We start from the raw sequence: 26,029 nt of genomic DNA, 5'->3' as shown, positions 1-26,029 counted from the left end.
AAAATGAAAAAATGAGTAGTTTGTAAGATCGTAAGATGTATAGTATAGATGGCACTTTCATCGAATATTCCAAAATCCAGATGGATCTCTTCATGACATAGAAGAGTACCGGTGTACGTTCTTTGATTTTGCGTTTTTAAATTAGATCCAAAAAAGATATAAACTGAAATTATAACAATGACGGCATTCGAAGGTAAATATGCCTATTAGGCATATTTCTGGCGTTGTAATTATATAAGAAAAATCATAATTATAGATGTTGCTTATGAAATTGTCAAAATGTTTTATATATGAACAACTTTTTATTTTAGAAATGGGTGTTTTACCCGAAATCGCGAAAGCAGTTGACGAAATGGAGTGGACGTAAGTAAAATAAAATTATATCATGCGTATGAAAAGAAATATTAAATACCATCAAATACCTTTACACAGATTGCCAACTGATGTTCAAGCTGAGGCAGTTCCACTAATTTTGGGTGGTGGAGATGTGTTAATGGCTGCAGAAACTGGCAGTGGGAAAACTGGTGCCTTTTGTCTACCAGTTTTGCAAATTGTCTGGGAAACTTTCAAGGATCTAGAGTCTGGTAAAACAGGCAAGACTTCGAGCAATAATGGACATCAGCAACATTGTACGTTCCTTTTCATATTCATTATAACATGTTCGTTCTTTTATTTAATGTTGTTATAATTATTTACAGCTTCACATTGGTCGTTAAGTTTATTTGATAGAGGTAAAGCATTAGCTGTGACTCCGGATGGCTTACGATGTCAGAGTCGTGAACAGAAAGAATGGCATGGCTGTAGAGCAAACAAAGGAATTCTAGGGAAAGACAAATACTTCTTTGAAGCTATAGTAACTGATGAAGGATTATGTCGTGTAGGCTGGTCTACGTCTCAAGTAATTCTCATGAATTTTTGTTAGCTTTTCAAAAATGATGTTGTCAAATAGTTATAAATATTACTGCATTTATGATATAGGCTTCACTGGATTTAGGAACAGATAAATTTGGTTTTGGATATGGTGGTACTGGCAAAAAATCAAATGCAAAACAATTTGACAATTATGGAAAGGCTTTTGGAATGCATGATGTTGTTGGATGTCTTCTAAATTTATCAAAGGGAGAGATTAGCTTCACATTGAATGGTGTGGGTCTGGGTCCAGCATTTACTCTGAATGCACAACAAAAATCACAGACTTTTTACCCAGCTGTAGTATTGAAAAATGCAGAAATGTCATTCAATTTTGGAGCACAGCCATTTAAGTATCCCCCTCCAAATGATTATATAGCTGTTGCTTCAGCTCCTAAGGAAGTTATAAATGAGAATCCTATAAACAGTAGCCAAACTCATAAGGAAAATGGCAAGCCTAAATGCAATGCCCCTCAAGCTATAATCATGGAACCTTCGAGAGAACTTGCTGAACAAACATATAATCAAATTCAAAAAGTAAGATATCAGTAATGATTAATCCCAAAATACTTTTTTGCTTAAAATATTTAATACATAAAATGATATCTCTATATAGTTTAAAAAACATTTGAAAGATCCAGTCATTAGAGAATTGTTAGTTATTGGAGGAGTTAGCGTAAAAGAACAAATTGCTACATTAAATTCCGGTGTGGATATAGTAGTTGGAACACCAGGTCGTTTAGAAGATTTAATACAAGGCGGCTACTTGTCCTTAACACATTGCAGGTACTTTGCAATGCGTTTTATGCTAGATTTATCAAGATAATGGTTGTTATAGTACAGTTCTTTTAGGTTTTTCATTTTGGATGAAGCCGATGGTTTATTGAAGCAAGGCTACACGGAATTAATCGATCGTTTGCACAGACAGATACCAAAAATTACATCAGATGGGAAAAGATTACAAATGATCGTTTGTTCTGCCACACTGCATGCATTTGAAGTTAAAAAAATGGCGGTAGGTATTTATAATGCCATTCGTATTTTTATGCAATATTTTGTAAAAAATATATATAAGAAATAAATTTACTTCGCATAGGAACGTTTGATGCACTTTCCAACGTGGGTAGACTTAAAAGGTGAAGATGCAGTTCCCGAAACAGTACACCATGTTGTTGTAATAATCGATCCACAGAAAGATAAATCTTGGCACAACTTAAGGAAACATATAGAAACTGACGGTATTCATAGCAGGGATAACATAAGACCTGGAAATAACAATCCTGGTATGTTTTAAGTTAAATAAACTCGTATAATTTTGAAATTCCTCTATCTTTAATTATGTGATTAAATGTTTTTCATAGAGACACTCTCAGAGGCTGTGAAAATACTAAAAGGTGAATACTGTATTCGTGCCATTAAAGAACACAACATGGACAGAGCTATAATTTTCTGTAGAACTAAATTGGACTGCGATAACTTGGAACGATATTTGAAACAATCTGGTGGAAACCAATTTTCATGCGTATGTCTCCATGGTGATAGAAAACCTGCGGAACGCAAATCTAATTTAGAGAAGTTCAAAAGGCAGGAAGTAAAGTTCTTGATTTGTACCGATGTCGCAGCTAGAGGTTTAGATATTTCGGGATTACCTTTTAGTACGTAATCTTCACTAACTTTTAACAAATTCGTTTGTAATTGTGATTTGCTTATATAATTTTTTTCTAGTGATTAATATGACCCTACCTGATGAAAAATCCAACTACGTACATCGCATAGGTAGAGTCGGTAGAGCTGAACGAATGGGTCTAGCAATTTCATTAGTTAGTAAAGTTCCTGAAAAAGTGTGGTATCACGGCGAATGGTGTCCTTCTCGTGGAAGGAACTGTTCCAATACTAATCTTACTGATAAGGGTGGTTGTTGCATTTGGTACAACGAACCAAACGTAAGATTTGATACAACATGACATACTTAGCTTTTTTTGACATTCGATATTGCTAACGTCATTTTTTCAGTACTTGGCTGAAATTGAGGATCATTTAAATGTCACGATTCAACAAGTCGATGCAGATATAAAGGTTCCATTAAATGATTTCGATGGGAAAGTTGTATACGGAGAAAAGAAAGCAGCCATGGGTATGTAAATTTTGTGTTCGTGTTGTAATGTGAATTATATCGAATATTTATAATTTTTTAGGTTCAAATTACCAAAATCATGTGCAGCAAATGGCGCCCTACGTGAACGAATTATCTTCTTTGGAATCAAAAACACAACTTTTATATTTGAAGAGGCATATGGTAAAAACGAGCTAAAATACTTTTAAATGCTAATACGTAATCATATGAGAATCTACGTTCACTAAGCTTCTCTATCTTTGAATATTATATTTCAATATGTTATACCAGTGTTTGAATAGTCTCTTAATATTTATAAACGTAGTGTACTTCTAAATGTAATATATAAATTTGTTACAAGTAATATAACATCTTACTTCTTGTAACAATGTGTCTCGACATTTACTTCATAATTAACTATTAATGAAGTATTCTTGATATATAATTTCTAAAGACATAATAGCACTTAAATAGCACTTAGATAGTATATGTGTATATAAGACGTACGGTAAGTGTTTATTGTATTTTTATAATTTTCATAATTGTACCATCACTATTTTAGTTACACAAATGTATTATACAGTGGCCTTGCAGTGTTGTTAGTTTTGTAATTTTCACAATATCTCTTTGTATGTTTTTTGTGTTTTGTATATGGCACGTGCGCAAACGCGCGCATGTTGTGATTCAGTTTTGTTTAGTATATATGTATATATTATATACTCTTAGAATTTACTAAATGATCTTTGTTTAATTACACATAATAATTTATACACATTTCTCGAAATCAATAATAAACGACTAAAGTTATACAGTATACAAATCATACTGTTTGTTTTCTGCATTCAGATATAGCGTACGTGTTCTCCCTTTCTTTCTTAAATAGTGTATATGATTTACGTGTTAACACACGTTACACGGACATAACACGTTTATGTTATTCACACGAGCGAACGAGACGCATGTATCTTCACACTTGCAGATGGTTTCTTTTTATTCCTTTTGCACAATTAATACAACACGAGCCGAACTTTTTATTCACTATAATAATTTAATTGATTAATCAGCATAGATCCATGAAAACATTTCTTTTTTCCCTTCATATTCAGACAGTCATCACAGAATGAGAATGAAATATTTTTTGTATCTTCTTGTAATTTAAAAACACATTTACAGTCGTACGGATCATTCTTCCCTTTTTTTAATGCACACTGGCTATCACACACGCGGAATTATTCGATCGCATTAACTCAACATGAATTATACTTATATAATATACATATATATTTATATGACATAAATATATACATATACTTATTTATATATTTATATATATATATATATATCAGTTTATTGTATATACTACATGTCCACCCCACGATTTTTACTTAAATAGCTTCGACAACTAAACGACTCAGACGATCAATACTTGTTCACATATTTTATATAGCAACCATATCTTTTCATTTGATTGGATTGTACGCAATGTTCGTCGGCTTATGTATCTCCTTTCTTTGCCCTTTTATTACGCAGTTATATCATAGATACTCGTTAGTCTAGGATTTAAAAAAGAAATTCTCCGTGCTGGTTCTCATGCGGACACAGCATTTTAATACCAAGAAAAATCATGGGGCGGGCAACATTTAATTTGGTTTCCTAACGAATTTCTTGTGTTATTACTCATTTACATCACACGTATTTTTTATTCCATATTTTTCTGTGTATGTGTATATTTTTTTCTGTATACGCGTTATTATTCATTCACTCGTATATAATTAGTGCTTATTCGAATATTACTGTCCGATGATTCCTGCTTTCGCTTTTAGTTTTGCGTCTGCATCAATAGTTTCTTTCTTAAGTCTTCAGCTAAACATACTTCTAAGATACACGCAACAACGAAGTCATTAAGAATCAGGGAGGAAACCCGGTTTTTTTTTTATTTAGAAGGGAGGGTGGACGTACTTATCGACGAGTTGGTAAAACTCTTTTCACCCTCTCTCTTTCTTAGTTTCTCAGTTCTCATACCTTATTACATGAATACATTTACACACGAACAATTAAGTGATCCGTTATTCTTTCTTTGCATCCCTAAGATCGCCAAGATATATTCCCTTCTCTTTTTACATAATTTTCAATCAGTTTTCAAATAACTGTAATATCCAATAGAATGTTCGCCAGCTTCCAAGTTACAACATCTCACTTCGATCACCGTTCATTTTTATTTATTCGGATATAAATTCCGTAATTTTATAAAACGATATTATCCTCGTATCAAACGAATGCTCGTGATTCTTGAACGTTTTGGATTCTAGCGAACAATGCGATAAAAACTAGAAAAAAGACTTCGAACAACACCAACGATCGATCATTATACATGTAGCTATATTTTTATATAAATTACTCTGACAGAGTATGTGGCAAGAGCCCATAACTCTTCTCGTGTGTTTGTTTATTGTTTAACGAATAGGATAATTGCTGTGCTCGAGGCACAGACAGCTCCTTTTCTTGTCTTTCACAATTTCATTCGATAAGTCTTCGAATCAAAGTGGTTTTATGTTGCATCGTGACCCGGCAATCTCATCAACGAAAAATTACAAAAGAACGCACGATTTCCCAATATAAGATTACTTTGATGATCCTAAGAGTACTATTAAAGCAATCTGGATTTCCCATCAAATATGAAGAATCAACAAAACAATTGAAATAAGTGTTACATCAGGCACGATTCACGATCAGGGACAATTTGCAACCATGACTTATAACGGCTGACAAGATATTTTAGATAAAAGACAGTGGAACATTTTTTTATTGCCTATTCGTAAATTCGAATGACTGGATGGGAGGGTAAAGTGGTGGTATTGGAAAGATTATGTCGTCATTTGGGGAATTTACAGGGAACCGCTCTTGATATTTCGTGATACTTTCACGATGAGACCGTATTTCGTTTACACGTTCATTCTACTAATAAAATGCTTGTTAATCACGAACGTGTTCGTTACATACATCAAAACGATTAGCGAAAATATTCAAAGAACTTTCCGAGGCAAGTCGTAATTATTCGACGTAAGCAATTAATTTTACTTTACTATGAAAGATATCGAAAAGTAAAAAACCGAAGGAAATAACAACGTACGTATCTTTGTTTCAAATCAATTAAGACAGATTGGTACGCGTATTCGAGCGAGAGACGTTTCCATCTCTCCTGGCCCTCTATGTTTTTCTCGGTGAAAATAATTTAACGAGAAATAAAAATAATATCTTCGCATCTCTGCATATGTAGAACATGCATTGTTATTTATTTGAACGATTATTGTAATCTCAAACGATTGAACTTATTGACTTTCCATGCATTCGTGCATGCGTCATCGATTTACTAATTCCGACAACTTTCAGAACGATTATCCAGTCTCTATGCATATACGCAGATGTATACGTCGTTCACGTTGCATTAAGACGACCTTCGCCTTGCATTAAGACTTCTGAAAACTTCGTTTCTTACTAAATCGTATTAGAATTATGCACGGGACTATGATCGGATCTTTGACAAATGTCCGTCGTAAAGGTATGACATTTCTCTAGATTTTCGTTCGTTCTTCCTTTCTTTCTTTCTTTCTTTTAATAACGAAAGATCGAAGTTTCCCTTTTCAAACAGAAATAACTACGATGTATGAAAGACGAATATATCTATTATTGGAAAGACAACCACAATTCAAACACAGCGTTACAATGTTCACTTTTCCATCTGCACTGATCGTGGTCAGTTTAAATAAATACATTATTCTAGATTGGATAGATGAATCTAATTTCTTCCGAAGATAGCTTTTTTTTTTTAACAATGATTACAGCAGTAATCGTTAATTACAATAATAATGACGACAATAATGAGAGTGACGATGATAATGACAATGAAACGATGACGATGATAGCGATGATAATATAATAATAATAATAACAATAATAAATGGTAATAAGAATAATGATAATAGTACTATAACTACATTTTCCGTTTCAATAAAATCTGCCCGTGTAGAGACAATTTTTTATCGAATAACAGTTTAACGATAAGACGATCACAATAAATGACTCTGTATCCTTAACATAAACGCGACCATGATAGCATAAAACACGTATTTATCTACGAGCAAACGTTCCATGACTTCGTTAGAAAGGTGTAACGAATTGAAAATCAGGATGTCAATTTTTTTTTTCTCGGTAATTCGTTCTTTCCGAGGCAGTTAAAAGATCTGGATGATGCAATCGTATCCACGAATCGAATTTAACTGGAACATTTAATTATTTATCGACGGTAATCACTATTAACGTTGCTTCATCAGATCTTGTATCTCTATCTCTCGTTACGACGATTCCAACTATGCCCATTCCATCTACTTTGACTTTCGCTTTTTAAGGCAATGCTCTCTTAGCAACGTGGTCCACAAAGAGTATTGCGAAATGCAAGCGGATAATGCGCTTCGTGGACGACGTGCTGCATCGTGTTTTATCGACGACTTGCATTTGCACGACGGGGATCGCGAGGAAAGAAGAAATAGGGAGTGGTCCGTTTCGTACAAAACACGACTGGGCCCTTTGACTCTGTTTCAGCATTGACGAAAACAAAAAAAAAAAAAGAAGCTTCGACAATTCTTCGTTACGTTCCAAAAAGGAAAAAAAAAATAAAAATAAAAATAGACGCAATCATTGTCAAAATATTTAAATGCAAACACATTCCTATACGTGGTTAAGCGATCTATAAACACAAGATGTTCTCCAATAATGAACACTACACCGAATAGTATATATCCATTAATCAAACGCACAATTTCAAGTTAGTTTCGACGAACTGCTATCGATGCGTCATTGCTTCCCATCCGTACGAACCTGTCATTATTGTATTTACAAATAATAATTACTTGCACCGCTTATTTTCACATGTACATATTCGCATGCCTGGTATATTGTACGTACAATAAAAGAAAAGAACTTGTGCGATCGGCGTATGTATACAATATATATAATATATATATGTAAGTATATATAATGTATATATGTATATCTATATCGGTATAATCGTGGCCACGTAAAATTTATTAGTTAATTATTAATTCGGTATCCGTTTGTTTCTCGCTTGCATACGCGCATACAATAGTCGATCATCATTACACTTACAAATTTTGTTTACATTCAAGTAGCAAGTATATATATTATCTTTTACTTTTGTTGTGTTTTTTTTATTGTATCGCGACCGACGAAAACGGACAATCAATCTACCAATACTTCTTCAATACATTTTTGTATGTGATTTGTTTTTTTCTTTTCCCTTCGTTATGGTCAATCATATCGTATTTTTTCTTTCCCTTTTTTTCTGTTGTTCAATACCGTTGAATAAAGCATTCAAAATTAGGACGAACGCGATTCTCCATTCGAAAGAAAAGGGAAAGAAAATAAAATCGTAACGAAAAAATAAAACGCGTAAGAATGCTCGCAACAATATTAATTACGCAATACTCGTTACTCGTTCGTACACTGACATACACAAAATGATGTTTCATATTTCTTTGTGCTGGATGAACATTAAAGTTTCACGGAAGTTTCATTGACAGGTAATATTATATATGTATATTCGCAGGCTCGCTGTCTCTCACTCCCTAACATCCTTACTTTCACTCTTACATCTGTCATCAAGTTTTACAGTAAAAATAACACTTCGTAAAGTTATAAATACCGTTACAAACTATGGCTTGTCAGTTATGTATTAGTACGATAGGTATACATATATATGTATGCACACGGGCCCATATATTGATATTACATGAGAATACATTTATGAGGGTGTGGGCTTGTCAGCATGTGCGGAGTAACCGTTATGCAATGTCCGGAATTTCTATCCTCATCGTTTCGATAGCCACAACATTTAAACATGATCGGATAGAACACTATCTAATGGATTAAAAATAATCAGATTATCCATACTGCTGGATAAGAACAGTTTCCAAAGGACACGAAAAGAAGAATGATCCATTGTCGTAAAGTTTCAAAAAAGAGAAAACGTCGCAAGACCGAGTAGTCATATAAAAAATAAAAAAGGGAAATATCAATCAAACTGCCAGAGTTTGTCTTCCTTCCGAGAAACGTTCTATGAACAATTTTCTTTTCATCTCTTCTGCTTCACAAAGAAGTGATCGATCGTAATGAAAGAAAAGGAAGAAATAAGAGTGAACATGATCAAATTTATTAGAAAAACGTTTAAAACAAGACGATAATAAGGATAGTAAGACCGGATGCCCCAATATATTTACGTTGCGTTACATAAACCGGAACGTGGCTTATTCGTATCCCTATTTTATTCAGTTTAATTTGACGATAAAAAAAACTCTCGTTACCTATTATAAAAGTAGATGTTACACAGATCAGTAACCCGCACTTAATCTAGGGGTACGAGGGTGTATGTATGCGAGTGAACGTGCTGCCACGAAGAATTTTCTATCTTTTTCTTTCTGTTACTAATACGTGTATCAATTCATCACTTTATATATTTATAGCAGTAGAATGCACGTGTGTACGCACGTGCGAGATATAGCCGCAATGCGCGTAGTTCCAAAGCAGTTTGCACACGCGTACAAACTCCTCTCGTCCTCTGGATCTGGTATGAAATTGAGAAAAAAATATGTGAAAGGAAAGATACGATTAAGATTCGAAAGAAAACAATAGGAGACTTACCATATACAGGGTGTCCAAATAGTAAAGATACTTGAGATAAGAAATTCGCACATCGCACTTTGGTTCAGGAAACTTTACCCTAAGAAGTTCCGATGATAACTGATCATTTGGATGAATCGATCGAAATTTGTACATGTTACCATTGCATACTCTCGGGACATAAAGCATTTACTCGAAAACGGGACGCGGGACTTTACGTTACGAAGTCGAATAAATAAGCAACATATTATACCTCCGTATGTAATAACGTTCACATTGACGTACTTTGATTGTTGTAATGTTGGAGCCTAACGCTATAGTCAGAAGTGTACGTGTAAAATGAATTTCCCACGTGGCACATTTGTCTTGCGTACGTTTAGGATTTATATGTAGATACTAGCTACAATGATAATATATGTGCCTAAGTACACGAATTAAAGTAGTTCAATGGAAATCAGTAAAAACGATATCAGTGAGGAATCTCGATTTATAGGAAACGCACATAAAAACATGAATCCGTGGACGGTCACCCTGTACATATTTGATACATAGTTATATAATTAAAACGCTCTTCGAAATACTGTAAAATCTCACAAAATACTCTTCTTGTAAAAAGGTGCGGCTGAGACTCCTACGGGTCGGGCCAATGCGATTAAAAGTCGAGATTCGGAAATTCGAAAAAATTAGTTTACCAATAAACACGGTTATATCATATAATTAAATTGTTTTAAGGGGCAAGGGAAAAATAGAGATTCGAAAAATGAGTAAAGAAACGTTCAACGATAAGGATTTTTATCGGTGAAATTACCTAAGTCTTAGGAAACATTCTTAATACTAAATCTGAACGAGATAATAACGCGACGAGTGTGCCGGACGAAAGAGTCGTTACACGATCGCCGTCGTGTTAATCTATAACAATGACCCACGTTAGAACATTCGCTCTCTTTCAATCGCTCTCTTTCTTTCTCCCATTCCTCTTATCAACGAATTGATGCGTAATAAGAATAAAATTAACGAGGTAATAGTTAAAATTGCACATGTTTTTCTAGCAACAAATATTATTCTCCTCCCCCTAATCACGACGTTCAGCACACTCTCGACGAAACTTAAAAAAGGAGTCGAGTGATCGAAATGCCCGAGATATTTCTCTTTTTTATGTCGAAACGATCGTTAAAGTAGAATGCGCAGGGGCATAATTTGCTTGTACACCAATGACATAATAAGCGATTCTGTGCAAAAAGAGAACTATTCTCTCCATTGCGAGACAGATTTTTTTTTAGGTAACCCCCAACCGCTGCGTATCAACTTTTCTCCTTGAATTTTGTCGAAGAAGAACGATCGACTCGCAGCCATCAATCATGTATGCGTACACGCGGAGTCTTCGACACGTTACTTTCTGAATAATTAAACGGCTTCAGATACGCGAAGAAGAGTTCCACGCACCAATGTATATCATCGTACATCGCGATACCATTCAGATCGCCCACGGTACGACTGGTTTGACTCGAGTTAGCTCAGGGTGGAGCACTACCGTAATTTTTATACGAATACATGACAGGATATGTCGGCAGGAACGAAGTCACAAGAGCTCGTACTGGCGCAAGTGCATCCGTTGAATGATGTCCCGACAATCGTTAAATACTCTCTTGATGTTCTCAGTATCGACGGCGCATGTAAAGTGCGGATAACAATAGTGCTTACCGTCTCCGCTGGCTGTGCTTATACGCTGCAAACAGTCCGATGGAAAATTTATCGTTCGCCTAACAAAATTGTGCTCAAATATCTAACACGATGTACTTACAAGAAATTCGTCTCTAATGAAGTACTTGGCCCTCATAACGTCAGGAGGTTCCGAAGGATCTGGCACTACCCCAGGTTCAGCCGGTGTCTGATATCGCGCAAATTCTGGAAAATAATCTTCTAATTTGTGCTTTCCTGCTTTTACTTTTTCCGCTAATAGATCTTGTTTATTTAAAAATAAGATTACGGAAATTGTGCGAAGCCACCTAGAAAAGGAAAGAACGGACATGTAACGAACATTTCGAACGAACATCTTATCGTACGCTGAATACTTCCAAGCAATTAAACCGATTCGTACCGATTGTTCCAAATGCTTTTGAAGAGGTCCAAACTCTCTCTGAGTCTTAACTTTGTTGGATCCTCCCTGAGTACCATGTTATAACTACTACATGCTGTTACAAATATGATTGCCGTTACATCGTTAAAGCACTGTATCCACTTTCTCCTCTCGTCGCGTTGACCACCAACGTCGAACATACTACAAACAAGCAATCATTGATGCTACACATTACGACGCTTTTATGGACGAAATGCATGCAAAGGATCGTGTTCGTGTACTATACTTTACATTTTACGTAACACCATCTACGGCTAAAAAAAAAGTTGAAATTAGAATTGATCCGCAAATTTAACTCTATCGGGATGAAATTCCGTAAGGGACCGATAAAGACTGGATGTTCCTCCGTAGAGTTAATGCGAAACACAGGATCTAACGGGAGGGCGGGGGGATAATGGGAACCAAGGCAAAAAGGGAAAATATTATAAAGTTGCGGAGGCGTTAACGCGGCTAACCGATTCCGCTGCACGTATAGCACGTAAGTCTATAGCTGTAATATACACGCCGGGATGAGGTGCGCGTCGCTGCTTTACGTTATATTTACCGTCGACCGATGTTACTGTAATACGTTGTCTATATATAGTTAGACGACACTGGAGTAAAGCGAGTAGCTATCGCTTAGGACTTACTGAAAGTTTACTTTATCGACTTGAAACCGCGTTTCGAAGATACCGGACGTAAGGACTCGACACCTGAGGATGTCCTGCAACAGATCGACCAAATTTATCATTCGAATCAAATCTGTACATTTTCGGTTTCGCGTTAAAACCTTGTATCGACGATTACCTGTTCTGTGGGTGTGTAATCCGGTTGCTTAACGATGGCTACCTTATCTAGAAAACTGAAACAGAGAACGGAAGAAACGATTACACACATCTCCTACAGTCTTCACAGTCCTAAATGTAAATTTTCACGATGTAATCGATTTGACAGTGCTATAACGAGCTACGCCTTGATCAATGTGCCAGTATTTCCCACCGATGCTGATCATCGCCGATAATAAACACAGCTAGTTAACAGTATTGTTACCGTGAGAGTTGCTTCGCGTGATTATGGTTTAGCCTAGCATCGTTAAAAATTTCGAACAATTGTCAATTGTCAGGTGTTAATGAAAACGTTTATAATCGATGCCATCCGGAAAACCGAATCAACGCTTTACCTTAAACCAAAGGAAAAAAACAAAAGATATTCCTAAGTGTTTCTTTTGGACATTTGGTGAGTGCAGAATAATTTTCGTTCATGAACTTTCCGTCCAGATGGAAACTGCAGAATCTTATGTATCGAAAGTGGCGCGATAACACACAAGATGGAAAACGGAAGTAGCTGTAGGAAAAGGGTGGAACGCTGGAGCAGGGTGAGAGAGCACCGAACGAAGAGAATTCTCTCCTTTTTTTCATGCTGCTGTCACCGTTTCTCTTGAAAGACCCTCCCCGGCTAGTGTCTAGGGTGGATAGAGCGCACGAAGGGGGAAAATCGATTCTCGGTAGTGTCCTATCCTAACCCCAACTCTCGCCCTCTCGGCCTCGCCGACTATGCCTCTCTAGCACCCAGTTTCCAATCCGGGTCATGGGTCACTGCCACCGCTGCTCGCCATCAATCGTACGTACAGACTTAGCTTCGCGTATGTATACCAGCTCCCTGTACAGGTGTATGTTGTATGCGCGAGATGCACCCTACAGGGGTGGGTCTTCGCTTTGACACCACCATACAACCTTCTACAGTCGGTTGACGGTGATAATATATTTACTGACAGACACTTGCACTGCTCTCCGGCCCGGATATTAAATAGCCGTACAGACAACGACACCTTTTTCATTGGAAATATTCCGAAACTTGAAAGAGATAACATTACTAAGATATCATAAATATAAAGAATTGCAAAATTGTCGATTCTACTACATGTATATCTACGGGATATCGTTTCGTCATAAACAAATAATACAAACGACTGAAAGGGATTTTCATAGGTACAAAGGCAGGAAGGTAGGGTAAAATGAATCACGAGATGCAACAGCAATTAATCCAGCGTTCATTGACCTCGACAGACGTGAGTAACCAGAATTTAGCTCCTCGAGTAAATTCGAGGAACCAGAAACCGGAGGAATTGATTTTCGGCAAGTAGTTGCACAGAAAAGCTGAAGAGAAGCCCCTGGGATAAAGGTCTACGTGGCTCGTGTGTAGGCTCGTGAGAAAGGTAGGTCATGAAATTGGCGCGCTCGTACAGAAATAAGGTTATCGACCTCCTGAGAATCGAAAGAGGAAGGAGGTCGTGACCCACTGGTTACAGCAGAACGATTTTCTGGTTACCGTGGCGGTGTAACTTCACCGACCTTGAAGTCAACTTTATAACAATGTTATTTCTAACGATATGACAAGCGTGACACTCCTGCTGCATCACGATCCCAGCGTTAGATTATCCAGAACCACCGATCGCTAAAATATTTTATTTTTATCGAAAATATAACATACAAGAGAATTAGGAATTTCTAGTTTTCCCGGGGTTTACTTTTCAACCAACCGTCTTGTATAAACGACAATGCGCAGGATGATGAAAAGAATAAGAAACACTTTAAGAAGATAAATGGTTCGCGAATTTTGAACGAGGTCAGACTAACTACAAAACAATGCTCGGCTCGTTGCATAAGTAACGAAATGAAGTAGACCAGATCGAATCCGCGTTGAGCATCCTTTACGTACTTTTTACATTGATTTCGACGCTTTCTAACATTCTGTTTCATCTTAAACGATCGGTTGATTCGAATTGCAAATATTTAAAGAACCTAACAATCGCTCCTTCTTGCTTCGATATAACGGAAAAGTTTCGACGTATCGCTCGATTTACAGAAAAGATTTTGCAGAAAAAAATCTCGGCAACTTCAGCAGAAGCGCCAAAGACTTTCTGAAACGATCTCATTGATTTTTTCGCGATCTATATTTAGGCAGTGGCATCGAAAGTTATTAACGAGGATAAAAAATACTGGTTTTTATCTAACATGACGATGGCACGGAAGAAGATTGTTATCGACCTAAACATTCATGAACTATGTGTGGCAACATCAGTGATCCCAGCATATAGACCAGCGTCTATATATAGAGACACGTGTTTCCTTTTTTAAGGTGTGCCGAGGTATCCCATCGTGTAATTGACACGTTACTCGATTCTCCCCGTGTACAGCGCTCGTTTTCTCTTTTTCCTCTTCTTTTTTCTTTCTCCTGCATTTTTTCCTTCTCCCTCTCCCTTACTCTTTTTTTAGTTCTTTTTTTTATTTTTAATCCGAAACAAAAATTCGATACTGAAAACGATATCGCGACGAATTACATTCTCAGCGCAATTCGATGGGCTCCAAGGGAGATACGGGCAGAATCTGAATCGCGATAATATTGCGACACGCTTCACCTGCGAATTTTATTGCATGAAATCTGACAGTTGTTCAACCCGGAAATGGCTGTGACTGAACCAACAATCGATAATCAGGCGTTGGCGCATAGCGATCTCTTATTCACGTCGCACAAATATTTATTCGCTGTGCACCAACTCCAATTCGATGATATTTTAGGAAGCTTGCCGTTGGTCCATATTCCTTTCATCTTCGATACAAGTATTCGAGACAGTTTCACTTTAAATTTCTTTGCCTTTCGGAAGGGAAGAAAGAATTGACCCATTAATTTCTACCAATTTTTGTGTAACTCGAAATCTGTTCCCTTGATCACGAATCAAGAATGAGAGACTTATCTAATGTTTAGCAAACAGGCGTCTGAAATTACAACAATCTAGCGTCGCGGGGTCCACAAGAATCTCTCCGTTATACATCTCTCGACCAGTGCTTCCTAAAAATACGATACGCTATTTTTACCCAGAGATTTCTTTCTCTTTCTTTCTATTTCGATACACAAGAGGACAAGAGAGAATCAAGGAAAAGATGAAAAGGAGAGAAACGAAAGAAAACGAACGTTTCTGTAAAACGAAAGGATAGGGAGGGGGGGGGGAGAGGCGTTAAAAAAATTCACACAAACGTCGGCCAACGAGGTGCAGTAACCGAAATGTAACCAGGTTTAATATATTTTTAACCGAAACGAAAACTATCGCCGTGATCTTGATGCGATCTCGCCGTGAAATGCGAGACACTATTTGGCACGTTGCTAAATCACGTCGATCGTGAACGTATTCCGAAGTATTCTCGTTTCGTGTCTCACGGGGGTATCAATTGAACGATAAACGCTTTAATTTCTCCTACTATTGACAGTGCGACGATGACGATAATAACGACAAGGATATTCATGGTAATTATACATGCGGAGACGAAGAGAGATCCAATGAGGCTGCAGCCAAATAAAAAATGTGTTCTGCCTAATTAAAGTATTTGACGAAATAATAAACAGCAAACGAAGTCACATGTTCGGGTTTGTTAGTTTAGTGGATAAGTTTCGCGTTTACATTCGAGATTCACGCCTCTTTGCTCACGATTCAGTGCAACAACCTGTGCCTCACCTATGTAATTTTCAAAGGGATACAGTTTAAAGTGATCTGCTGGACCGGGACGGTTCGCAGCGGACCAGTTTTTCGCTCATTTATATATCGGATCGGCGGTTATTCCCTCCAAGTTACGTGACGTTCAAAAGAAGAATGCCGAAAGTAATATATCTTTGTAAATACACGGCGTCACGATCTTCATGACACTCCGTTTCCAGTTTCATCCAATTATCTACTTGTTATTAACCGTTCAATCGGTAAATATGAATTTGTCAAACGCACTTTCGACGAAGGCGTCGCCTTTCAAACTTTATCTTATTACAGATTTATGGCTAGGAAAAATACAAATTCGCAAATGTTGCATCAAGCTTTTAAAGAACAGTTTGAACTTGGTTACCATCTTTAGACAAACTCTATCGAAATCCGTACAGGTGGAACGCACAAGGAAAAACAAATATCTTATGTGTGCAGTGTTAAAAATATCGTTCGGAGTGCGAGAGAGAGAGAGAGAAGAAGAGAGAAGAAGAGAGAGTGGAACAAAAGCAAGCACAGCATGTTCGAACGGTATGTACCTAAACAGCTCCCGTGTCAGTGAACAGCGTGAAAAAAGTTCGAGGTTGGGCCAATTCATCGAGAACCCCTAGATAAACGAGTGGCCCCTATTAAAGCGATTACCTCGTTAAGGCATTGTCTCCATTGGCATTAAATCGGTGTCACAGGCCCATGAATATACACGGATATACCATATGTATCGCGGTCATGAGAACGCTTCCGAAATTTATCCAACCGCGTTGCAGACTATTTACAAGTCAGATACGATAACAAATACAAATATACTCACACAACCAGAAATACAGGTACGAATACATAGGCGAATCGTTACACTTTTTCACGGAACCACGAGTTCTCGTTTCAGGTTATACTCGTCTGGCACGCGCGGAATAGTTGAAAGGATAGCGGACGAATCCGCGGGCAAATCCGGCGCGATTCGCGGTCTCATTATCATCGTATAAACCTTATCATACGTACTTCTTATCGTAATCATGATATCAGTACCGGGGCGAATTAGAATAACCGTGTGTCGCGACTCGAGTACACGAGCTATTTGACGCTACGAACCTGGCCAATAACTCTGCTCTCTTATTTTTATCATTGGGCACTTCACGATCTGTCTTACCGTATATACTATACTATACGATCCATTCGAAAATCAAACTGATTCATTTCCCGAAAAGTATTCTATTTTAATGCCCTGATGTACAATCTAGTATTTAATTTTGCACTTCAGTGTAGCATTAAATTTGTTTTAACGATCGTACAAACAAAGGATAACTTACTATTTGGCGCAGTCAATTAGTTGATACTCATTACTCCTCTCGAAACTCTGTTGAACGCCCCGGTCCTTCCAAAGGGTTTCGACAATATCGTAGAACTCCTGCAAACATGAATTGTAATTCGGTTAACGTATTACAACATTAAAAAATAACATTAAAAAATAAATAATTATTTGACGGCGCATCCGTGGGAGATTTGTAAATAAGTTCACAGTTTGGCGGCCGCTTCTATCGTGTCTCATTAATTATCTAAAAAACGTGCGACTCTGACGAAATGGAAAATTTGGCTCGAACCCGGCCACTATCGTGACAACAGAATATGCCGCGTCACAGTTGGACCAGTGAAAAAGACGATTCGCAGCGTAACTTATGCAAAACTGGCAGCCACGGAGCACGTCCGTTATCGACAAAAATATTTTCATTTTTAATTCTGTCGCCGGCTTTGTCGCCGTATTATCCGCTCCTATATAAAAATGGATATCGATCAGGTATCTAAGTCAAGATAAATATTCGAATAGCATCTATTGCCGAAGCGTTGTCGGATAGAAAATAAAGCAACCGACAATTACGATAATTTTCGAAAGGAATAGGATTCAATTTCGAAAGAATCGAGATACGGGCAAACGTTAATTTGTCAAGAGAAGCGACCAATAAATTGTAAACTTATGCGCTTCTCGCATCAAAGCGGAAAGTCACCACGTTGAAAGCCTTTCGAGAACTTCTTCGAATCGCTAAATTTTATATTTTGAGAGATGTTTCGGATCTCAAAGCAGACCGATCCAACTTTCTCAACCTCCAAGTCGCTACATAAACTCCGATATTTTCGATTTTCCTGTCTTTTTTCCAAAAGTACTTCGAACCAAAAAAGACAAACATTCTACAGAGACAATTGTAGATAGGTGTTAGCCTTTCCCGCAGTACGTAACAAACATTTCAACGTTTATTTAGACGTATTTCCGTATAACAGGAATTAGCCGCACAGATGCGCCCGGTGATAGAGTTGCGGTCAAATTCGGTGTAGAATTCGACTCGAAATAAACTTCCGTACTCTCAACAAGCGACGCCTAGATATGCGAAAAGCGAAACGACAGTGACAAATTGGACGCGGCTCATCGAACGTAGCCGCGGAACAAAATAAAAGGTAGCCTCTGCCCGGTAACTTCCTCTTAATACAAAGACATGTTTATTCGCACGCATAAACATATCTTTCACTGTTTAATATATCCTCGCGGTGGAAATTCAAATCTAAACCCTTCACCTTATCCGACGGCCGGATGACTATCTTTACCATACTCGTAGGTGTACTCCATCCATCCGGTTAAGGTATTTCGATGAAACACTTTGTCGAGCAAAAATCGAGCAAAAAAAAGAGAACGGGACGTAGTATCACGTGGGAGCTCGAAACTCCCGATTAGCTCGTAACTGCCGATAACAAATGGCTTAATTCGATTAATTCGGATGCATCGTTCTCGATGGTTATGGTGTCGAATCGCGTGTAGCGAAGAAGAAAATACGACAATTTGCGTCTGTACAACCAGGGCCAGAGATACGTAAAAGTACATACGTACACATGTACCCACGTACCAACAACTGCCAGTGAATGACGCAAAACACATGGATTATTTTGTCGCGACGACTTTATTTCGAGATGCGCTACGTCGTTTCGCCAGTTCGGAGCGTTCGGGGGTTTCGTAGTTCTCGAAATCTCGGTCTGATCCTCTTGGCACGCAAAAAATCATTATTCTCCTCGAACTGACAGAAGTTTCGACAACGCCGATCCGTGAGTGAGTCCAGTCAGCTGGTTGCAGAAGATGTCAATGCCTCCTCGACCCCTAAAATCTTTTTCATCGTCTTTTCGATCTAGCCTTGCACGGTGCGAATTATGTTTTCCTGTACCTACCACGCTTCCTAGTTAAATGTATCCGGAAACGATAATCGGGTATATTAGTCACGGGAAAATCGATCGAGAGGAATCACCGAAAATATTGTCCGATGTTTCCTCGTCTGCCTTGGAGGACCTTGCCGGCTCGTCGAGAAAATGCACGTTGATAAATTCTCCGTGTCGTCGATCCAAGTTACACAGGGCGAATTCGATAAATTCGACATAGCGCGGACATCATACAGAGGAACAACAAATCGGAAAATCTTTAAGGGATCGTGCTAGTAACTTCAGCGCACGTTCCAAAGAGGCGCGGCAGAATTGCTGGCCTGAATACAAAATGACTAAACGGGTTAAATAACGTGTACCGCGCTCGCTCGTGTCGTAATATTTTAATGGTACACCCTCCCCTGTTTTCCCCTATCTAGTTTCACTATACGATTCATTGTACGCGCGGCTTGTGAAATTACGCGATCCATACCAGAACATTCTTGTCGTACGTCTGCCGCTTATAAACGCACGTCTGGTGTCCTCGAAATAATGCTCTCCTTGATTAAAATCATCACGGTAATAAAATTTAATTCTACCGCTTGCCATCGTATACCGCGAAATATATTTGTCACGCGCGGAAACAGTCAATCGATGTGTTTCATAAAATAAAATCGGATACTTATCTTGGACGAAAATCAAGTCGCGATTCTAAGAATATACATTCGAATTTCTTTCGTTTTGACAGCACGGGAAATTTTACAGGGAATCAAGAAATATTACTCTTGAAAATTCTTATTAAAAGTCGATCACTATCGTCGTGACTGATGGTGAGCACCAGATAATCGAAGGCGCACGGTAGTCGATCGACACAAAGATCTACGAGCGCATTTTGTACACGAGGCGGGGAATGGCGCAGCACATCATAGCCAGAGCATTGTATAGCACACCACATATGCGATGGCTGTGTAAACATTGTAAACACCGATCATACCACGCAGTGGCTCTCACGCGAAGAAATGCTACCAACGTGTATCGTAAGCTACAAGAAACTTTCGGTACCGCAAGAGTATCACGCTTGCCCTGAGAAAAGGACAATCCATTGTAATTGGTCAGCATGATCGTTTACTGTTCATCCTTCCGACGCTTTAAGGCCTCATAAGTCATTTACATTGCGCTGTATAGTAAAGTTCCTCGTCTGCCCGAGACACCGGCCTTTCATTCAACGAAAAGACGAAAGCGAACCGCTCGTACAAAACTGGAGCGTATTTTTCATCGTATTACATTAAGAAGGTACACACGGCACGCGGAACAAATAGGTTGGCTGTGACTCACCGGGGGATAATCGAAGTCCGTGGCAGACGAGACCTCCAGGATATAGTCGACTTTGCTCTGATTCGCCGGATCTTCCAAAGCAACGGGTGGTGTTAGCGTGCTCATCGCGCTGGTTATCGTCTGAAAAGGAACGCATCGAATGAAAAAACGGAAGCCACGCTGTCCACGTGCATCGATGTATCGTATAGCATACGTATGCACGTAATTCCACGACGATTACGCTAACGACAACGTTCATCGCGAACGGAAAAGAAAGTGCATTCTTCGCGGGATTGCGATGTGTATGCGAAATTTCCATCCCGGCCGTATCTATCGCTACATGCGCAGATAATATGTCATTCATAATCCTTAAGTGCCACGGGGCAGCTTGTCTATTACATTCACCCGACATACGGAAGCGATTGCAAGGTTACAGACGATACGCGTATCTAAACACGGCCTCGAACGACAAATTGATGACAGCGCGCTGCTCTCCTCAGCACGGCGTTAAACCGTCGCGAATTTACGGGCGCATCACGTAACGTTAATGACGAGACGCCCGTCAAAACGGACGCGTTTACCGCCATTTCGATAGATATTACGAAATAAGGTTTTTATCTCTGTTGAAACGTAAATTAAAAAGTTGTTCGATTTCATGGCCCGAGACATTTTCTTCGGCAATACCGTAATACTGCCGTTGTAGAAAACACCAACGCTTCGTATCGATTTAGCTATAAATCACTAGATTCCCAGAATACGCCGCGTTATTCGACGCGTTTCACGAATATTACTCCGAAAGGGTATTTTCGGAGAGGGAAACGTGTTGTATAGTTATCGTTAGCCAAGACACATGTGTGCATAATAGTGCCACCGAACGATATTTTAATAAGGCTGTAACAAACCATTGCCGAGACCAATCGTCTTAGAGAAACAGAAGAACGATACAACGTAAGCTACTTTATGTTCTGCTCCGCGTTTCACCATTTATCCCGAAGGATAGTAGTCCGTTGATTATAAAATCCGCACAGCGAAATAAAAATAAAACGCGACGCATGAAGGAAAAAATCTCGGTCGAGTAGCGGGTATCGCGCCAGGTTTGAAAAGGTATTGCATAAACAAATATCGAAAAGGGATTCTTACCAATATCGCGTCTCTGATGTTCCTTTTGATGTCGTCGATTTTTTGCCGCTTTTCCCTGCACAGAACAGCGTGAGAAACAAACGATATGTTTGATCCTTCGATCTCGATATTGATGCATCGTTGTGTACATCGCTGAATACTCTTAATGCCGTGCGTAAAAAAAGAAACCAATGACTCGATCATGATTATATAAAGAAATATCGAAACAAGTTAGGCTCGAGCAATATTTACCACGTATACGCGCGTATTTTCATTATTAATGGCACCCGAGTCATTCGGTAATTTTAGATCGCACGGCATCGCGCCAGTTTTAGTATAACGATTTCGTCGATTTGGAGACACACTGGAAATTTCGTGAATCTAATACCGGCGATCGATGCGACCGACTCCTCACCGTCACAACTATGGGACAGCAGCATCGAATTTTCATGTGGGATACCTGTGCCAGGCTCCTATCGTCACTCGAGCAAAGTTCAGTCGTTTAAGACTCTCGCGTACATGTGTACATGTATCACATACGTACATTATAAGATGACGACAGTCGCGATCTAATACAGGTTCCCATTTTTATAGTGTTGTTATTCCGTTCAAGTTCTTTACGCACAATGCTGTGTATCATGTATATCGCCGCCGCAATTTCGCGTCTTGTTCACATGATACTTAGAAATTCGTCTTTTCGTCTGCTTCCCTACTTTTCATCGTGTTTCTGATTTCCCTTATCCTGGTGATCCTTCGGTTCTCCACGTTTCAGACGTATGTGACCGCGGATTAAAAGGCTTCGCGCTGTTACACGCGATATTCGAATACAACGCTAAAAATAATCGAACGACTACCTACTCCAACGATTTCGCCGTTTAGTAGGATTATACGTTAAAAGTCTCACTGTTCCAAAAGCTGCTACTGCAAATGTAAATATATTTACATAACCCTATTTACTTAATTGCAGCCGATCGAGGTGTCTGTGCATTTCATGGGCTCCTATCAAGCATATACAAACGCGGGCGAGGAAGATAATCGAGAATGATGTTAATTCGTACACGTGTAAAAAAGCTTCAGAGGGTAGAAAAGAAAAAGGAAGAAGGAAAAAATACTAAAAATACGCAAGGTTATACGGTATGTTTCCATAGTAAACAAGCGAAATCTGCAACGAGCGCGTCGAACACGCAATGCTTCTTAGAATCGCGTCGCTAGCAAAAAAGAGTCCGTTAAATTCGACGATAGAAACAACTTTTCGCGATTCATGTGAAAACAACTCCGAACAATGTATCAATCCCGATATCGTCGATAAAAAGAAAAAGAAACAAGAAGAAGACAGATAAGAAGAATGAGTAAGCAAGAAAATAAAGAAGAGAAAAAAACGGATGAAAAAAAATCACCGCGAAAGTAGTAATAAGGCGTGCGTTCGGGTCCGTTATCAGCGCCGGAGGCAGACAGAATTTACGACACACACGAACCGGGCCGAGCCCGTTTGTTTGCACATCGTTTTCATCCTATCTAGTTGCTCCTGATTTTTCACGTATATAGGTGTACCGACATTCTTTTTACGATAACGACTTGTTTTTATCTAGTTTGCACCGTTTCGCGACTGTATTTTTAATCCGTTTGCTTGATTCCTAGCAAACGGTAGCTGGATACGAAAACGGATCGACCGAAGAAGAAGAAAGGAAAAGTATCGAAAGTGAACGAAAGGCGCGTATTTGTTGAACGATTTACGGAAGAACTGCGTTCTTGAAATGATTACAACGATAACGTCGCGAAGAAAAAAGCTGAAGCAAACAGAGGAAAAGAAAGTTAGAATATGCGAGGAATAATTTGCTTGATCCACGTGTTGATATTGTAATCACGCGATGGACCGAATTAACCGTAGGTTGAATCATTCACGAGTGCGTATTAATGGGAAAAAATAAAGGAGATTTGTTACCCAAGATTATGTACCGGTGGCATTACCGTGCTGTGCGAATAGTATCGAATGTTGGATTGGCTTAAAAGTAGTAACGCTGTAACGGAGCAACGAAACTTACGCTTCGCTGAAGCCACCATCCGTGTGCAATATCCTCATCTGTTTGACGATGGTGCTCTTCCCCGATTCTCCCGCTCCTAGAACGTAACAAAAGAAACAATTTCTCTGTTTCTCCTTTTTCTTTTATGAAAAAAACATCGTTCAAGTTGAAAAGAGGAAACGACTAAGAAACAGTGGTTTAAACATATATATTTAAAGATCGATAGTGATTTTTTGAACGATCGTTTGAAAAGCTATTCGACGAACGCGCAAGACGCGGCATATTATCGTATCTTTTTTTGGAAAACAGGAATAGGATCGTAATTGCAGACGACAGGGGAACAATACAGTAACAGCTGTTGCTTCGTAACCTACAGCTACGAGTCAACTATACGCAACACACAACACACGTCCACACGTCGAATTAGAACGACGACCTACATAAACGAAGAATAGGAAGGTAATGGCTAGGTGTTGGGTTAAGTATCGCAATAAGTAGATGGTGTGCATACATGTGTGAGGGCGCACGCGCACACCCACATCGGCCGACTATGTGAAAAAGACTCCGGTTCGGGAGAAGGAGAAGAAGGAGACGAAGAGAGCGACACGAAAAGGGTACAACATGAGCCAGCCAGCCGCTGGATATTCGTGGGTGCCGGCTCATACGATAATCGATAAAATTGAATTACGCGCTGCTGAACATCGCGATAATGTTCGGCCTATCCTCTGACCGGATTCGCTTTTTGTCCAAAATTGGTGATCGAAGCCGATTCAACTGGTATTCTAGCGGAAATTTTCTCCGTTTCTGACACGTGTACATAGATATAGACTATATACCGTATTTAAAAAAGAATAGATAAAAAAGGAAACACATCTTTAACGAAACGTACTGAGACTTAACTACAGAGAGATTTAGTTAGAAACATGTGATAACCGAAGATATCCACGGAATAAAAGGTCGTCAAAGTAGTGATGGAAGGTCCTAAAAAAAGGGAAAGTTTAACAAGTTGACTTACCAAGCAGAAGGAGCCTATGGGTAGCTCGATAAACTTGCTTGTCCTTTTGCAATTGCCTGGTAATGGCATCCGAGCGCCTTTTCTGGTTCTTACTGTCATCCTGGCTGGCCTTACTGCTCTGGCTGCCGAAACACCCCATGACACACCACGAGAGAGACACGCGCGGCTCACCCTCTTCGCTCTTCCCTTCCACTTCTGTAGTTCTCTGTTGTTCTCGGCTTAGAGAAAGACGGTATCTCGCCACTATGTTACTCTCGAACGAGGGAGAATAGACTCGCGCAACGGGTCTACCGTCGGCGCGTGTTGTTTATCTCGCGTAAATGTGACGTTCGATAAGTATACCCTCTGGCACCGCAGTTCCTACAGATTCACTCCCTTTCCAAGTACCTATATACCTACTGCAAGTTCGTTCCTTCGTTCCGGCCGTGTCTGTCACTCGATACTTATCTATCACCGTATCGCGCTTCTCCACACTCGAGTTTCGTCCTTCCCTCTTCCTCGAGTAGCACTCCCTCTCTCGTGCGCTGGTCTTTCTCCTTTTCTGCCTCTGTCGTGCGTTTACTATCTCCGTTTTGTACACTAGCAACAACTACGCGTATGTATATCTCTTGATGTCTTCTCTCCGTTGCACTCACACTCGATTCACTTCACGGCTTCTCTTTCACTATCTCGCACTACCCGCGAAACCATAGCTACACACGATTGACGACAGTGCTGCTGGTCCAACACGCTGGTTTCGAACGACGATCGACTTCTTGTGCGTATTTTAAGTACGAATATACAGAAAAGATAGGATCGGAATGATCGCCGAATGCCGGAGTTTCTACCAGCAATCGGTCGTGTTGAAACGACGACGGGTTTACGGGGTCGTGACACCTGGCCCGATAAGAAATTGATCCACTCAGAAGAATATAGGCGAATCGTGCGATACCGAGCACGATTAAATTGGTTGCAGATTCGATGAAAAAATACCGACGATATAAGAGGAATCAAATCACTTCCGAATCTTCGGTTGGAACACTGACGAAAACCGGCC

At 39.1% G+C, this 26,029-nt stretch overlaps 2 protein-coding genes across 3 annotated transcripts; one reads left to right on the top strand and one right to left on the bottom strand.

The window, feature by feature from the left end:
- Positions 1 to 34: 34 nt before the first annotated feature.
- LOC100743539 (ATP-dependent RNA helicase Ddx1) lies at positions 35 to 3,408 on the top strand. The gene is made up of 12 exons (XM_003486711.4): positions 35 to 193; positions 312 to 363; positions 433 to 629; positions 699 to 898; positions 979 to 1,446; positions 1,526 to 1,695; positions 1,762 to 1,924; positions 2,006 to 2,192; positions 2,271 to 2,564; positions 2,635 to 2,852; positions 2,923 to 3,043; positions 3,105 to 3,408. Exons 1-12 carry the CDS (start codon positions 178 to 180, stop codon positions 3,218 to 3,220), a joined length of 2,202 nt encoding a protein of 733 aa, XP_003486759.1. The 5' UTR covers positions 35 to 177; the 3' UTR covers positions 3,221 to 3,408.
- A 479-nt stretch (positions 3,409 to 3,887) lies between these two features.
- Positions 3,888 to 26,023, bottom strand: LOC100743421 (guanine nucleotide-binding protein G(s) subunit alpha). Of its 2 annotated transcripts, XR_004461019.1 has the most exons (11): positions 24,994 to 26,023; positions 24,000 to 24,075; positions 21,979 to 22,033; positions 20,860 to 20,979; positions 17,661 to 17,758; positions 12,639 to 12,693; positions 12,482 to 12,555; positions 11,814 to 11,993; positions 11,517 to 11,721; positions 9,737 to 11,441; positions 3,888 to 9,659 (listed from the first exon to the last, which is right to left on the bottom strand). XR_004461019.1 is itself a non-coding variant. In XM_012381245.2 (10 exons), the coding sequence occupies exons 1-10, from the start codon at positions 25,130 to 25,132 to the stop codon at positions 11,295 to 11,297; spliced, it is 1,149 nt and encodes a 382-aa protein (XP_012236668.1). In that variant the 5' UTR covers positions 25,133 to 26,023; the 3' UTR covers positions 3,888 to 11,294. The 2 variants fall into 2 exon arrangements, 1 of the variants encoding a protein (XP_012236668.1); XM_012381245.2 differs by having other exon boundaries at positions 3,888 to 11,441.
- Between the last annotated feature and the right edge of the window lie 6 nt (positions 26,024 to 26,029).

This window comes from Bombus impatiens, unplaced genomic scaffold, assembly GCF_000188095.3.
Source record: "Bombus impatiens unplaced genomic scaffold, BIMP_2.2 scf_0129, whole genome shotgun sequence".
Classification (NCBI taxonomy): Eukaryota; Metazoa; Arthropoda; class Insecta; order Hymenoptera; family Apidae; genus Bombus; species Bombus impatiens.
The sequence above is the reverse complement of the archived record's forward strand: the minus strand, read 5'-3'. Positions and strand labels throughout refer to the sequence as shown.